At 38.4% G+C, this 17,339-nt stretch overlaps 1 protein-coding gene across 1 annotated transcript in view; it reads right to left on the bottom strand.

Moving 5' to 3' along the window:
* Positions 1–17,339, bottom strand: part of ESF1 (ESF1, nucleolar pre-rRNA processing protein, homolog (S. cerevisiae)) — a 48,774-nt gene that overhangs the window by 2,260 nt on the left and 29,175 nt on the right. Inside the window, 4 exon segments of the mRNA XM_006894751.1 lie at positions 1,471–1,620; positions 2,434–2,510; positions 9,026–9,113; positions 11,167–11,288. Coding sequence (XP_006894813.1) covers positions 1,471–1,620; positions 2,434–2,510; positions 9,026–9,113; positions 11,167–11,288 — 437 coding nt within the window.

The following is a 17,339-nucleotide window of genomic DNA, read 5'->3' on the forward strand; positions in this document are numbered from 1 at the left end:
GAATCAATATTTTTTTAAAAAGTGAACTAGGGATGGAGAACAGAGGGAAAAGGGGTAAAATGTGCAACAATGAATGAATGAAAATCTAACTTCTTTGTAAACTTTCACTAAAATCACAACTAAAATTAAAAAAATTTCTTTTTTCTTCCTAAAAAAAAAAAAAGTGTAACATTTCCAATGTGGATATTCTGGAGAAGTCACTCTCCCTGGATTCTGTCCAAGTGGCCTATGGGAGGTTAGTGCTCTGTTCAGTGATGTACCCTTTCCAAAACACTGGAGAGAATGCTGGGCTCAGATTCTGTGCCTGCATATTTCTACAACTTGTCAGTCTTACAGACAATGACTGAGGAGACAAACAAAAAGCTTCTTCCTTTTGGGGGGGAGGGGGAAGTGGGGGAGAAAACGTGTAATTTAAGTTACAATTAGGCTTCTGTGTGTTGCCGAGCACAGCAGTGAATGGCAAGGGGGAAAACAGTTCCAGCCAGCACCACAGGCAACATGAGTCTATAGGGAGAAGGAATGGAACTTTACATAGTTACCGTAAACAGATGTGAAAAATGTTTTATTCATGACTATTAACTTGTGGAGGCAGTTGTAGTAATAAAAGATTTGATTAGAAATCATTCTTTGTTTTTAATTTGTCAAAAGACAAAATTTGACAAGGAATTCAGTAAACAGTACAATGGAACTGACACATAGAAAGTGGAGCTGCAGGCCGGCCTCACAGTCCTTTCAAAGGTTACTTGGAAGTTGTCTGTATGCTCCCTCCGTTCTTTCAGCAAATTCAAAATGCCCACCACAATTCTCCACACTAAACTACTGGAAGCCATTAAGTAGGTCTTGTCAGCATTTGTAGGAATTGTGGCACAGAAGGCTGCAAGTTTTACTCCACAGCTGCTCCACAGGTAGAGGATGAGGCAGTTTGCTTTATAAAGACTTACGGTCTCTGAAACCCTAGAGGGCAGTTCTACTGGATCCCAATCAATGACAGTGGGTTTCTGACAGTATTTGTAGGTATTCTAAAAAGGCTCAAACTCATGCACAGAAACTCCATGGTCACTAGTAGTCTGTACTAATTTCAAAAAGATGAAAAGAAGTGAGAGATGGAAACAAGAAAGAGAGCAGTGAAAACTCCTTGCTGGTCATCGTACAGTGAACCTGACATGATGTAGCACAAGAGTACTATTCCTTGGTGGGCTGAATTCTGCATCTTTTCCCAAAGCAATCACCGCACAGAGAAGGATTCTAACATTAGAGCCTACACAGTTTTGTTATAAAACGAATAGCAAAGTAAAAGCCAGCTACCTACTTGATGATCAACCCAAGACAGTGACTTGATCCATCCTGAGGATCACCTGGTGATGTTGGGACTAACTAAAACATGAGCCACTCCTGGGACATCTTCAATTTTTATCTAACGTGCTGATTTTATATAGTTGATAAGCTAATGACTTATGCCCCTGGTGTTACCTCAAAGTCATCCTCTAATAATTCCTTTCTTTTTATGAGCTGCTTTTTCTTCTTTTTGCTCAGATTCTGGTGTTCCACAATCTTGTTGTAATTGAAATGTTTCTTGCTGTCCTCCTCCTCCTCATCCATCATGAGCAAAGCCATTTCAGCCTGTGGAGAAAAGGAGTTTAAATATACAAGATCCTTGCTCCAGTAAGTGGAATGGGGCACGAATATTCTAGGAAAGGAGAAATCAATCACTAATAGAACTTGGTTGTAAACCTCTGAGATTCACAGGGACTCTGAGACCACTGTGTAAGATCGTCTTGGAAGTAGTACTGACACTGGGAGGAGGGCAAAGAAAGCTTGTATTTAAAACCTGATCACGTTGCATTGAGAATAACTGGTGTAAGAGTACTCAAAAATTCCTCTTCATTTTAAGTCATTCTAATGACACAAATGTAGCAAATGTGCATTATTTAGTGATGTATTCAGCAAAATCATTAAACAAGTACTTTTACAACAAGGACTTATTAATTAAATTTCCTCTTTTAATACGGAAACATTCCTAGTAGGGTAAGTTCTTAACATTTATTACTAAAATATAACATGATTGTTTTTTCCAGATACAAGGAAATTCAATGTGAAACTTCAAGGATTCATCATGTACTGGAAAAAGAGCATTTGTTCCCTGGCCTTTGGAAATCTTCCTATATTATTCATTCAGTCTGCATTATAAAGGAAGATTTTATGGGTTTAAAATAATTTTTAACCTTGTATTAGCTGGAGAAATAGTTTTTTTGGCAAAAAGGAGTTATTTAAAAACTAAGCTGTTAAGTTTATATATTTCCCAACTGAATTATAGAACTCATGGTCAAAACTTGTTCTTTTTCTTATCAGGGATCTTAGAAATAATATTTCCTATGAGTTTAAATTAATGTACATTCATTATTCACTAAGCAGGCAACAATGATCGTATCTTACTTTTTGCCTTTCTATCTCAGTTTCTTCCTCTGGCGATGTGGACTCTTTTGTAGAGGCTCCTGATTTCTCCTTTCCATCTGTTATAATGCAAGTACATGAGAGGTGGTTAACATTATAGGAGTATCAGTAATAATCTGCTGACACGAGTATAAAAATACAAGATGTCTAGAGATAACCTTAACCTATAGCACTTAAGAGGGAAAAATATTGAGAGAAGATGATGGGCATAAATAGAATAAACATTTTTTAATGGAAATATTATAAAGAAAGAAGTTCTTCTGAAAATGGCATGTAATTTATCCCCTCTATGGACTGGGAAAAAATGGTACACTCAATTTAACAGGTGTACAATCATCATTAGTTAAAATACAACTATTTTTACATAGTAAAACATACACATTTAAAGAAATTTGAAGTAAAATTCTAAATAATAATGAGATGGATTGGATATACCAGTGTATGTACAATACAATATATGAATATATACTACAAAGTGAAAATAGGAAAGAGGTATAACATTCTTTGTGAACTATGTTCAACAAGACTGTGTCCTAAGACCCCAAGCCCAGCAACTTATTCCCTCAAGACATTGGCTTACGGCCAAGAAACTGCCATAACTTTGCTCCCTGTTATGTTCCTTAGAAGTGGGGTTGGCGAGACTTCATCTCACATACTTTGGACATGTTTTCAGGAAGGGTTAATCTCTGAAGGAAGACATCACACTTGAAGAAGTCCCCTAGTAAGATGGACTGACTCTGTGGCTGATAGCAATGGGCTCAACCACAACAGCAACTGAGGACAGTGCAGGGTTAGCACTGTTCTGCTGAATAAAGGTCTTGATGAATTGGAACATCAACATGCTCAAGTTGTGTCTGCAGTATATGCAGACACACACGAAGAAATACTCTCCCAAATATATATTTGTTTCTTATGGTATCCATACGCAGTAGAATGGCATTCAAGGTCTTAAAGAATAACAATGAATCTGCAAAATACCTTATAATTTGTATGAATGTGAAGGTCATTATGCTGACTGAAATTCAGTGAAACCACTAAAGAGCAAATAGTGCATCAGATCTCTACTACAAAACAGTCACACACACAGTTTTCCCACAAAAAGACAATGGTTCTTATTTGGACCATGGGCTCCTGGACCACAGTGGGCACTACCTCTAATTCATGTTGTGTCTCCCTCCCTCCCTTCCACCTCCTTGGCACTCTGTTCCTGAGCTGCTTTCTTATCTTCCTGATCTGTAACTACTGGGGGGGCCTTAGTCCTCCATTCCGTCGATCTAATTATCAAAGTTCTTTCACCCAATCCTATGGCTTTAAACAACTTGTTATGACTGACTTTGTTTTTATCTCTAGGCTTTCTCAGTTCTAGACTTGAAATTCCAACTGTCTCTTTGAGGTCTTATTTGCTCAAAGAATAACACTGTAAGAACACAAACCCAAGAACTTTTAGAAATCCACCCTTTAGTCCTGCAAAGAAATGAATTATGTAAGTATCACCTAAGCAACAGCTCCTTTAGACCAGTAAAGCAAATGCGGCCAGTCTGCGGCAAAAAAGTACCGCTATAATTGCCCACATGGGCCTGCACTGACAGGAACTTTCAGAGACACAGGATGCTAGATGTGATGCTGTCATCCTGAGTGGATATAAGTAAGTGTGTGGTTGACAAGCAGATGAGCAGATAGATGGCCTTAGGTTAGACCTGGTTCAGCTGAATTCCAGTTATGGCAGTTTGCGTCTTTGCCTTTATTTATAAAGTTACAGCACTCACCTCATTCGGTTTTTCGGGGAGTAAATGAACTAGTGTGATGTACTTAATGGCATATATTAGGTGCTACTGAGATGCTTCAATTCACACAAAATACAACAGAATGAATCCTGGCCCAATCCTATACCAGTTGCAGTCTCTGCTTCACCAAGATGATGCTATTCTCCAGAGACCAGGTCTCCTGATAATAATTCCTAAGCAAGTAAGATGAAGTCTGACCATTCTGCCTTCTAAAGAGCACGCTGGCTGCACTTGTTCCAAGACAGACTTGTTTATTCTTTTCACAGGCATATTAGCATTTGCCATCACATTTCAAAGGCGTCAGTAGTTCAACCTTTCTCATTCAATGTCCAACTTTCATATGTACTCAAGTCAAGTGAAAATACCATGGTTTGGATCAGGAGCACCTTAGTCTTTATAGTTACATCCTGACTCAAACATTTTAAAAAGGTCATTTGTAGAAGATTTGCCCAATGCAATACATTTCAGAGATCTGGTGGAAAAAAGCACTATATGCTGGCAGTCTGAATCCACCCGCCACTTGCTGGGATAAAGGCAAACGGTCTTCAGTCTTTCCACCATCCTGGAAAGCTGATGGAGTCACGATGAGTTAGAACTGACCCCATGGCAGTGCATCTGGCCTGATACACGGGCTCTCCGTAAGTGCTCGCTATCACTGTTGCAGCAATCTATATAAAAGATGCCCTGAAAGAAGGGCTGATATCCCATTTTTGATTCCTTACGATTTGTCTGCTGGAGTGGGAGACAGGGAGCTGGCGCCAGGGTGCTATAACACAGAAAATTAGCCTGGATAATAGCAATGTCCAGACTCTACAGAGCCAAACTTGGTAGCTCACATTGTTACTGCACATGTCAATCCTCCCTGCCCCATTGCACGGTCTTCTCGGAATCAGCGGTGACTGCCCTATTGCAGTGAAACAATGATCTCGAAATCAATCATGCATATGCATTAGCATTTCCAGAACAAGCAGTGCTGTTAAACTATTTATATCAACCAATTTAATCACCACAACAGTGTGATAAGACAGATCATACTATTCATTTTAATCACTTTGTGAACGAAGAAACAAAATTTCAGGTTTATGAAGTAAAAAAGCTGCCACTAAATCAATGACAACTCACAGCAGCTTCATGGGCCTGAGAACTGACTCACAGGGTCTCTCAAGCTGTCTGACTGCCACTCCTTCCTCCCAAGGAAAACAGGGTACTTAACGGTTAGCAGCCTGAACTCAGCTCCATTCCACCGGGACTGGCTTCCCATGGTGTGAAGGAAATGGAATTCCCACTGAAGCACTGTGGCTCAGGCTCTCACTACCACCTACCACGCTGGCCTGCTTCACTTTCAGATGCTATCCTCCCTCTTAACATCTCTCTGAAGTTAAAAAAAAAGGCAGCAATAAAAATAATACGTAACAAAACATGCCATCTCAGTAATTTCCAAGTGAGTTCTTTCAACTTAAAAATGAATTATGCTATCACATGATGAAGTAGAATTCAGAGTTATGGTTGGATAACTGCATTGAATGGTGAGTGGGTGGGACTGAAACAGGAAAAAGCCAAGTACAAAGTGAGAAGATACTCCAGAAAATATTCCGTGCCCCGCTGTGCAAGAAGATCTGAGCTGAGAGGACACACCACCACAAAGGCAACACCAGACGTGCCCCAGTGATACCAAGGCATCTGGGACGCACTTTTAAGGGGAAATAGTCATTGTATGCAGCTATGCTCCATAAAATGACTAACTATCCTTGTCACATCTAACGTGATTTTAGGGAATATATTCTCCTTAAGATGATTATCTTTCCTCTTTTAAATATATGTGTAGTGTGTATTTAGGGAGCTCTGGTGGCCTAGTGGTAAGGAACTGTACTGTAACCCCGAAGGCACACAGTTCAAACCCACCAGTTGCTCTTGGAGAGAAAGATGGGCAAATCACCACCCATGTAAATAAACTGCCCCTGAAAACCTGCTGGAGTTTTCAGCTACAGGTCAGCAGTGAATAAATGGTACACAACAACAACAGAATGTTTTTATATATTATATGAGTTTGGACACGTAAATACAATATCCAAGTATCATCAAAGCAAGGATGTCAATGGACAAGCAACACCTGCAGATGATCTTCTGGCAACCACAAGAAAGAGACCATATATAATTAACATATGAACAGAGAAAGACTTTCACATATAGATGTGGGAAATAATTTTACCAAGTCCACAGTAAACTGTGCAGGTTTTACAAAACTTGGAGAAAAGTCATAAAAATAAACTTGAAAAGAAAAGCTATAATGAGAGAAAGTCCTTGACATATTAGTGGAAGGAATCAAGAATGTGTACCAAAGCAACTGGATCTTCTCAATTGTTGTTATGTGCCGCTGAGTCGCTTGCAACTCATAGTGACCCTATGTACAACAGCCCTAAACCCTGCTCTATTCTGTGACAATCGCACTGCGTCTGACACACCCATCCCGATTACCCCAGTCACTAAATTAGTTCACCTCATAGAGGGTCTTCCCTGCCTGTGCCGTCCTTCCACCTTCCCAAGCATGATGTCCCTCTCTAAGGACTGGGCCCTCCTTAAAACATGTCCAAAGTATGTCAGATGAAGCCCCAGAAACTTTGCCTCCAAGGAGCAGCCCGATTTAACCCTCTCTAGTTTGAATCTGTTTGTTTTCTTAGCAGTCCACAGTACATTCAATACTCTTCTCCAGCACCATAGCTCAAAGGCATCAATTCTTCTTCTATCCTCCCTAGTCATTGTCCAACTCTCTGATGCATAATAAGTGATTACAAAGACCACAGCCTGTATAAGATGCACCTTAGTTTCCAGAGTGACACCATCACTCTTCAGTACTTTGGAGAGGTCTCTATCAGCAGACTTCTCCATCACAACACGTCTTTTAATTTCCTGGTTACTGTTGCCAAGAATTTGATCAACTACTATGAAGATAAAACCTATCTTCACAGTAGTTTCTCAAATTTCTAAAAATCATCAAGCAAAGGATATATTTTATTTCAGGCCTAGTTCTAAAAACCAAAAACTTACTAAAGAATGTTTATGCAATTAATATACAGCACAATTTGCAATAATCATTTTGAAAAGAAAAAAATATAACTTTCTTTTCTTTTAGAATCGCAAATGATTTAAAAACTCCCATTTGATAGAAGTTTGCGGTTTAGAGAAAAAAAAATCAGACAAATTACATCTAGTTTACAGTTGCTAATTAAGTCAATCCTTTTCTATTCTGGAGGTTGTGCACAAAATTCAAAGGCTTTCCTTAACTTCTTTTATGAAAAATGTCTTAAGTTATTAAGATCAAACGTAAGCATTTACTCTTAGAAAGCACTGTGAAATCATACTGAATGTCAGCCAATTTTATCTTACCCCTTTCCTTAGAACTCGTGATACCAACTTTGTACAAAGCTTAGTCACAACTTAAATGGACATATTTTAAGAAAAAGGCTACCCTAAACGATCAAGCCATTTAACTCACTCTTCTCTTCCATGGAGTTCTGTAATCTGACCAGATTTCACATACCAAATGCAGCACTTTGGAATGAGAAGAAGGAAACTCTAAGGCTTCACATTTTTATATTAGAACTGTGGTTTTGTGAAATCAGAGGACAATGCCAAAATCCATCATCTTCCAGAAATGACTTCTTAGGTATGATGAAAAGAAGAATATGCAAACTTTCCACTTTTCGTTCCAATTCTCAAGAGTCTCACAACCTATGACAGACTTTCTTCATCTTAATCGCTTGTTCATCAATAAAATGTCAGTGCTTAATGGTTAGAACAACCAGGAAATAATTTCACTTTCCTATTCAGAATCATTTTGGTACAACAGTTAGAGGCTCAAGCTGAGAAACTTTACAAAATTCTTCTCTTTACAATGCCAAGTGGTTCCAGGAATAAGGTTTTTTTTTGTTTGTGTGTGTGTGGTGTCTACAGATCAGGGGATGGAGAAAGAAATGCATGAGATGAAACGAAAGTATTGACAGTGGACTCTGCATGGACATGACCAAGCATGGGGTGGATGTCAGCCAGCACACATGTTCAGACATACCCAAAAGGTAAGGATGACAGTGCTGACAAAAGCATAGGAGTCAATGGTGCAAAAGCTACGGAAACAGGTTCCAGAGACACAGGAAACGGGATACTGGACACTCGAAAGATTTCAGGAAAAAGTGAAGCAAAAGGAAAGAGGGCTTTTAGTTAAATGAAGCAGGATGAAAGGAAAAAGGGATAAAATAATACAGATTCTTTATGAATTTGGGCAGAAAAAGTTTTCTGATAAATAATAAAAGGCAAAGCTTTCAAAATGAATTACCAAGCATAAATTTTTAAAAATTCATATATATACAAATCCATAAAAACATAAAAAATTAATTTCTCATTCTTTCCAAAGACAAACCTAGAGTGAATTTTATACACAAATAAAGTAGCAGAAGTAAAGTTTCCTTTTTCTATTTACTCTCACTGTCTTGTAGAGTCAAGTTAGTTTTCTATGATATTGCCCAGAAAGGAACTCATTAAAATGTTAAATTAACTATGTTGCCTAATGAAGTTATTCTACAAAGGAATTATTCTCCTACATACAGGGACACAATGACCCTTTCCAATCTGGTCAGTGATTATCCCCACCAAGATGAACCTGCTTGAAAGCTGAAACGAGAACAACACAAATTCTAGATTCTTTGTAGAGGAGGACTAGCCTTTAATTGTTTCCATCCATGTCAGCTTTTTTCCTTAACATTCCAATTAAGAATTACAAACATGGGCTGACTTACTCATTTTTCTAACTTCTTCAGCAAAGTATGGGTCATTCAAATCCACATCAGAGGGCAGTTCATCTTCACTGTTATCTTTAGCAAGAGCCTTAAAATAGAATATTTAAAAAAATCAGTTTCATTATCATAAACAAAAAAAAAGGATGTCATCAGGTTGACGCCAAATCACAGCAACCAGACAGGGCAGAATAGAAATGCCTCACAGGGTGTTCTAGGCTTTGCATCTATATGGAAGCAGACTTCCAAATAGCTCCCGTTGAGCAGCTGGTGGACTCAAATGGTTAATATGTAAGCAGACAGGGCTTAACCACTTGTAAAATTATTACACTGAAAGATATTTTACTATTTATTTACAGCATATTCTAGGGAAGAAAGCCAGGTAGCATATTTTACTTCATTTCATCATAACCAGAAAGCGAGCATAATAGAAGTACAAAAATCATTCCACTGCATTATTCAGTTCTGCGGCCCTTTATCTTGGCAATCACTCTCCATGTGCTATAAAAGCTATAGCAAAAGCACTGAAAGTCACCAGCAGATGGAGAACTAATATGGTACAACAGGACATAGGACAGAGTGTGTGGATTCTGGCCCCAAGTTGGTCATTAATAGGCTGTGCAATCTCAGGTAAGTAATTTTGTTTTCTACAATTATAAAATAACAATATTGGACTTGAATTAATCATCTAAGATCTTGCTGGTTTTAACGTTTTGTGATTATCACTGTTACCTTCTTAAGGTAATAACTATCAGAATGCTGCACCTTAGTGACAAGTATTCAGAGTATTCAATGATGAAAACCACAGGGTCTCTGGGGACTCTAAGTTTGGAAAAATGTTATTCTCTGAATAACAGGAATTGAATCATTATTTCCTCTAGATATAGCATCACAGAGTAACACTTGGAAAGAAAAAAATTAATGGCTATTTTTTTATGCTAAGAGACACAAATTTTTCAATTAAGCAAACGGTACAAAATTCACAACGAATAAATGTCATTTATATTCAACAACACATTAACTAGTCACATAAAAGTATATTTGGTAATTTAATTGTATTTTGGTAATTCAACATTTTAGAATTTACTAAGGATAAAGAGAAAATAAAAACACTTTCAAGGGCGACGCAGCGCGAGGGCGAGGCTGCAGCCCGGGGAACGCCGCCGCCAGCTGGGGGAACGCACGCCGCCGCCCGCCAGACCGGGGAACGCCGCCGCCAGACGAGGGAACGCCGCGAGAGGGACCCGGAAGAGACCCAGGAAGAACAACAGCCAGCCACCTACCGCGGAACTCCAGAGGAGCGAAGACTGTGAGACCCCAGAGGAGCGAAGACTACCGGACACTGTGGGACCCCCCTTCAACCCTAAAAACACTTACAACTGATACAGTAAGATGGCTGTTGTTGGGTGTCACTGAGTTAGAACCGACCCACAGGTGACCCTACAGGTTTTCAGAGGCAGTAAATTGCACGGGAGAGGGTTGCCCACCCTTCTCCTGCAGAGCAGCTAGAACCATGTGTCTTTGAGATTATAGCATAGTTTCTTACCATTAGGTCACCAGAGCTCCCTAAAATTAGAAGACTGAAAAACAAAATTTTTTAAGTTTGTGACCAAACAAAAAGTTAGTTTCAATAGCTCCCTAATTTAAGTTCTTCAGGGCACTGCAGATGGTAATTGAAAAATCAACTGAGATGAGATGGTAAGAGATGTATGTAACAGTAAAGAGTGAGAAATGAAGGCAGAGCAATATACATAAGGAATAATCTTTTATATGAAAAGTTAGATATGAATAGACCTTCAAATTTAATATCCTGTATGTCCCTTTATTCTGCAAAAACAGAAGAGAATCATACTATCTTATCTAGGTATCACCTTGGCTGTGTATGAATTCAGACCATGAATGTAAAATATTACAGAGCAGAGGTTAAGGCATCTCTAGGGTCTTACCAGGCTTTTTTATAACACTCGTGGAAAAAAATTTATTGGACTTTCACCTTCCTCTTCTTAAAAAATTGTGATGGTAAGAAGGCCTGCCTCTTCTCTTAAGTGTTAAATCATGAGGTTAGAGATGCCCAGCTCTTGACACCTTCTGAAGCATGCATGGTTGCTGCTCAAGAAATATTTGGTCATTAAAATCACTGATACCTTTTGTTTCTTTTTCAGCCTTTTTTTCTCCTTCTTCTTCTCTAAAAATTGTTCCCAAGGAGTTAGTTTATCCTTTCCTTCCAGTTTATTTTTGACCATCTCTTCTGCACTTTCTTTAAGACCTGTGGAAAAATCGCAAAGTTTAGTTAAAACTGATACATCATTATTCACTTAAAACAGTAATTTACTAAAACATCTTAAGTAATAAAGATGCTTATGTAGTGTGTGGTTGGGGTTTTTTTTAAGGACAAATCTGGGTTGAGGGGAGGGAGAACTTCAAATACTTAAATGATAAACAATTGCCAGTTTTCAAAATAATTAATGCAATGGTTTGCAATGCTATTCTAATAAAATTGATAGGTAATCGAGATCATCTGGCCACATAAAAGTCCAATTAGAAAGTAAAAAACAATGCTAAAGATACTGTAACTTTTCTCTGATGAAAATACTGACAAGCATTTTACCCAAGAACATGCTGCCAGGATCCTCCAGGCCATTCTCATATACACCTAAACTGCTGGCCTGATGGATAAAGAAATGTACAGCCTACAAAATAAAAAACCCAAACTGCTTTAGGTCTGATGATCCTTACAAGCAAAACAAATTTAGTCTTCATCAAGTGTATGATGTCTCACTCCACGCACATCTTTATTGCAAAAATGCACTCCTTTCCACAAATTATTTTTATAGATAGATCTTCAAATATATAAAACAACTAAAAGCTGTGTGGGCTTGGATTAAGGGTGACGGGAGAACCTTGAGCCTCAAAAAAAAGGTTTAAAACATTTGGAACAGATGGTTCTTTAGGTTCATTCCTTGGTTTGATCTTTACGTTTCTATGATTTAGAAAAGTATTAAATTATGTACATACTCAAGGTTTTGTGGATTATTTTTATAGCATACTGTTGGTAAAATCTCTGATTTATTAAAAATCTCTGCTTTGTTCTTTGTGTTAAACCTCAAAGACATCTCTTAAATAAATGCTTATTATGAGAAAACCAATCTATTTTATGAAATCATTTTCAGGAAAAAAGTGGAGCACTTAAAACCATGTCCAAATCTCTTGACTCAATAATTAAACCACCTAAGAAATGAGATCTAGGATCCTAATATTCATGTACACTGTATTTTCAATCCAACTTTCTCCCCATGTTTGGAAGCAAATCCTGATACCAGCTTTTTTGACCATAAAGTATTTTCTGATTAACTGGGCTCCTTGAAGCCTTGCTTCACTGTTTTGGTGACTACAGTTCTGGTCAGAGATCGCTGGTGGAATTGTCTACCGGAACCTGCACTGTTCTCTCTGGTGGTTCAAATACACTGGCGGGCCCTTAGGAAAAAAATGGACAATCTCTTCTCATGACAATTTTTGTCTCCAAAAACTTGCCTAAGGTTTAGCTATGAACCTCCATCGTGATGATGAATGAGGGAGATTTTTTGATCTAGTCTGATGAGCTTTTATCTCAAAATGTGATTTCACATTTGAATAGGTCTTGACCTTTTTTGGGACATGAATCCTTTATCAATTTGATAAAATGCCTTTTCCTTCCAATATTGTAGTGTTAGAAGACAAAGTAAAGCAAACAATAAACAAACAGAGTCATATACAGAGTTTGATGGCTTGTGGGATCTGGTGTAAGGATCCAGGGAACTCAGAAAACGAACTTTTATAGAAGCTATAAAGTCTAGGGGCAGAATGGAATGAATCTCTCCTAACTCCCATTTGATATCTGTAAGTTCTACATCAGTATTTCTCATTTTCAATAGCATTGTCCATCTAAATCAGATAATTCATTGTTGTGAAGGGACATCCCATATACAGTAAGCTCCACAATCCCTCTGGTCTCAGTACTCCAGATGTCAGTCCCATTGCCTTAGTCTTGATGGCAGAAAAGATCACCATATCCCAAATATCTCCTTCAGGACTAAACATTAGATCTACCGTTCCAGACAATAATTTGATAATGTATCGGAAAAGAAGGGCCATGCAATATCTATATCATCTAGCCGGAGTGCTATTTAACTAGGCACCATGATTATATAGTGCCTTTTCTACTGAAAGAGAGACCATCTGCATATGCCTTTTACTCCAACTAGATCAAAGCAATTTAAGGTCACCTTTGCATTATATACAAATGTAATGCATTATATTAGCACAGTGCCAGACCTAAAGTAAGTGCTTAGTAAACAACTGATCTATCTTGAAGGAAGGATTTTAGTTCAAACCAATTGTTTCAAGTCTCATGTTTGGGATGTATTCTCTTCAACAGATAATCAATCAGAACTTAAAGATCACAATAAACTGCCTTTATTTCAAAGTGGGTGAGTAGGATGGACTTACAGATCTAGAATAATTTATAAAGCTTATTCTCAAGAAGTAATTTTTTTAGTATTTACTGTGTTCATAAAGACATATCTTTAATTAAAGATCTTCAATTAAATACAGTCTAGAACTTTTTGCCTGGATCTCAATAAATACACCAAAATAGGAGTATGACAAAGACGAACAATGAAATAATACACCCGCAGGATAACTTAAAAATGCTTTGTTCTCATTGTCATTGTGAGGTCATTGCACAGATCACATTTGTTTATGCCCTAAATTTAAAAATATGTTCATCCCAGCAGCCTCTTGGCTTAAGCACAAGAACATTTTTCAGAGACAGTTCGATCCTCATTTGAGAGAAGCCATGATGTGACTGAAAAACAACTTCACTGTAACTTTGTTGTTTTGGACAAATTTGTTTAAAACTTTCTTAAGTGTACATCCAAGCACAGCTGAATTACTTAAAAACAACTTCAGAAATCCTAAAATTAAGAGATTTAGCCAAAAAATCCTTTCAAAGTCAACCATGAATACAGATGACTCAATTATGCCAATAATAATTTAGTGTAACCCAGTCAGAATAATTTTGGCTGTTTGTATACATACAAAAATGCACACAAATATCTTTTCAAAATCCACAAAAACAAGTATATACATTTTTTTTTTAATGGCATAGTTTGAAATATTTTAAAAGTCTTCAAAGGGCAGGATGTGAATAACTTAAAATAACCAAACCTGGTATTTAAAACTGATTTTGTTTACAGAAACAGAATGTATGTTTTAAGATTTCTGGTATAGGGTGTTTTGCCGCAACCACGAAAAAAAAAAAAAAAAGGTTTCTGGTATAATCTGACACTTGCCACTAAATTGGGCAATTATTATTTAAATGATGGCTTTGAATCTATGAGAATATTTACGAACATTTAGATTTCAATCTTTTTTCGAAGTTGAATGTTGAATATCTCAAATGCCCTCACTGCCACTGAGTCAGAAGTGACTCCTGGCAGATTCTGGGATGCTGTAAATCACATAGGAGGAGGAGAACCATCTTTCTCCTGCAGAGAGGCTGTGGATATGAACGGCCAGAGGCTCCACTTCTGGATTAGCAGCACAATTCTGTATGAACAACACTACCGGAGTTCCCTAAAGTTACAAATCAGATCACTCTGATTTTAAAGATATAATTAACCAGTATCACCTTTTACTCCCAACCAACCAACCAACCAACCAACCCATCAAATCCCCACTGCACCAGCACTATGCATGGTAACCCAGGTGTTAACAGTGTAGAAATGCTACTTACTAACCCCGGAACACACAATTTGGAATCCACTACAGGTAGAGGCTTTTTAGAGGAAAACTAGCCAAGCCCTGGAGAAATGGTGACATCAAAGATACTTGTTTACAGCTGGCTTCCCAAAGATAAGGGAAGGAGAGGACACATTCACCCATATAACTGGGATTGAGATGTCACTAAGGGACTCCAACTGATAATACAAAACACTGCCTGATCCCATGCCAGTCTCATCACATCTTCTGTGCAGCTGCCATCAGTGTGGTGTGTGTCAATGTACTTTGTTGAAGGTTTCCTTCTTTTGATGATCCTCTTTGGTAATATGCCTAACGTATGGATCATGGCTGAAAGCAGGGAGTACCAGAAAATGTCTGTGTTTCATTGAACATGCAAAAGCATTTGACTATGTGGATCACAACAAAATGTCGCTAACCTTGAGAAAAATGGGAATCCCAGAACACTTGACTGTACTTATGCGAAACCGATACCTGGACCAGAAGGCAGTCATCAGAACAGAGGAAAGAAACACTGCATGGTTCAAAATTGTGAAGGGTGCACACCAAAGATGTGTCCTATCTCCATACTTCCTCAATCTATATGCAGAACAGATTATCTGGGAGGCTGGGCTCTATGAGAAGTGTGGCATCAGGACTGGAGGAAGAATTGTCAACAATCTGTTATACAGATGACAGAAACCCTGCTAGCTGACACTGAGGAGGACCTGAAGTGCTTGCTGCAGAAGGTCAAGGACTGCAGCCTTCAATATAGATTGAAGCTCAACCTCAAGAAAATAAAGATTCTCACCAATGGGCTGACTGGCAACATTATGACAGATGGTGAAGACACTGAGATTGTTAACGGCTTTAAGTTTGCTCGGCTCCACAATCAACATTTTTGGTACCAGCAGCCAAGAAATGAAAAGCTGAATTGCATTGGTAAAGTCTGCTCTCAGAGACCTCTCCAAAGTACTGAAGAGCAACAATGTCAGTCTGGAGACTAAGGTGTGCCATGGGCTTTGCAATTACTTGTTATGTATCAGAAAGTTGGGTAATGACTAGGGATTGATAGAAGGAGGATTGACACCTTTGAGCTGTGGTGCTGGAGAAGAGTCCTGAATATATCACGGACATCTCAGAGAACAAATAGGTTTGTCCTAGAAAGGGTGAAGTAAGGCTGCTCCTTGGAGACAAGGATTCTGATTCTGAAGCTTTGTCTAATCTACTTTGGACATATTGCAAAAAAGGACCAGTCCTTGGAGTGGGAGGTCACGCCTGGGAGGCTGGAGGGACAGCTCAAGAGAGGAAGCCTTCGATGAGATGAATTTAGTGACTGGGGTAATTGGGGTATGTGGGTCAGAGACACTAAGATTGGCACAGGATAGAGCAGGGTTTAGGGCTGCTGTATATAGGGTTGCTATGAGTCACAGGCTACTCAATGGCACACAGCAAAAACAACAAAAACAAAAAAACCCATGTCAAATGAAGTCTTAAAAAAATTCTAAAAGTATGTGCTACATGAGAAAGAACAGAGCTCTGATAGCTTAGTGAGAATAAGTTGCCACTGCCAACTTCAACATGTGGGGTTCGAATCCACCAGGTAATCACCTGGTGATGGGAAAAAAGATGGCCAAACTCTTCCCGCACAATTTACTGCCACTGAAACTTGCTGGAGAGTTAACTATGAGTTTGGTCTGACTCAGTGGTATGTATCAATGTTAATAATAAATGAGTATGACTATGTTCTATTATTGTTAACTACCTAAAAGCTGTTTCACCAGGAGCAATTACTTTACACTGGTCTGAGTTTATCACACTGCTGTGGGCAGTGCTGTCAAACCACACTGACCTCTGATCACAGGGTAGGACCGCCCCAGGGTCCCGCAGGTGTTCTTCTTTATAGAGTCAGCTCATCAGTCTCTGTCTCAGCCACTGGTAGGTTCCAACTGACCTTTCAGTTCCCAAACACTCAACCCTTGCACAACCGGGATTCCTTTATTCACTCTAACTTTCTTGAAATCTCTTTAGTTTCTTTAAAAATGACAGTTTTCACTTGCAATTACATATAGTATACTATGAACCAAAGACAACATTTGGGCCTCATTAGGGAGCTATTTCGTTTCTTTGCTTGTATTTTATTTTTATGTTTTCTCTGCCTTTCAAATAGTTTGTAATCACAACATATATAACATCAAGTTGTCCTAGCACAAATAAGTTAAATTTATAGCCAAGTCTTGTGCAGCCACGCTGTTATTTAATTTGTCGCAAAGAAGACTTAAGAACTACTTGTTCTGCTGTATTTTTACACATGTTTACATACATGGTATAAAGTAAATGGCCTCAATGGAAGGAAACTAAGGACATTTTTAGAGCACAGACACAAGGAAGCTCAAATAGAATTTTAGACAAGATAGTTTTTCTTGGGGGCACATACTTACTATGGACTAGTTTGGATATTGGATTTTAAAGAGCTACTAACGAAGGAGACAAAGCTTAGAATTCAACTGCGGTTGGAGGTCCTATAAGAGACTACCATGGAAAGCCAGGATTGGTGAGC

The sequence above is a fragment of the Elephantulus edwardii genome, unplaced genomic scaffold, assembly GCF_000299155.1.
Source record: "Elephantulus edwardii isolate Elephantulus edwardi_28Jun2011 unplaced genomic scaffold, EleEdw1.0 scaffold00150, whole genome shotgun sequence".
NCBI classification, from domain to species: domain Eukaryota; kingdom Metazoa; phylum Chordata; class Mammalia; order Macroscelidea; family Macroscelididae; genus Elephantulus; species Elephantulus edwardii.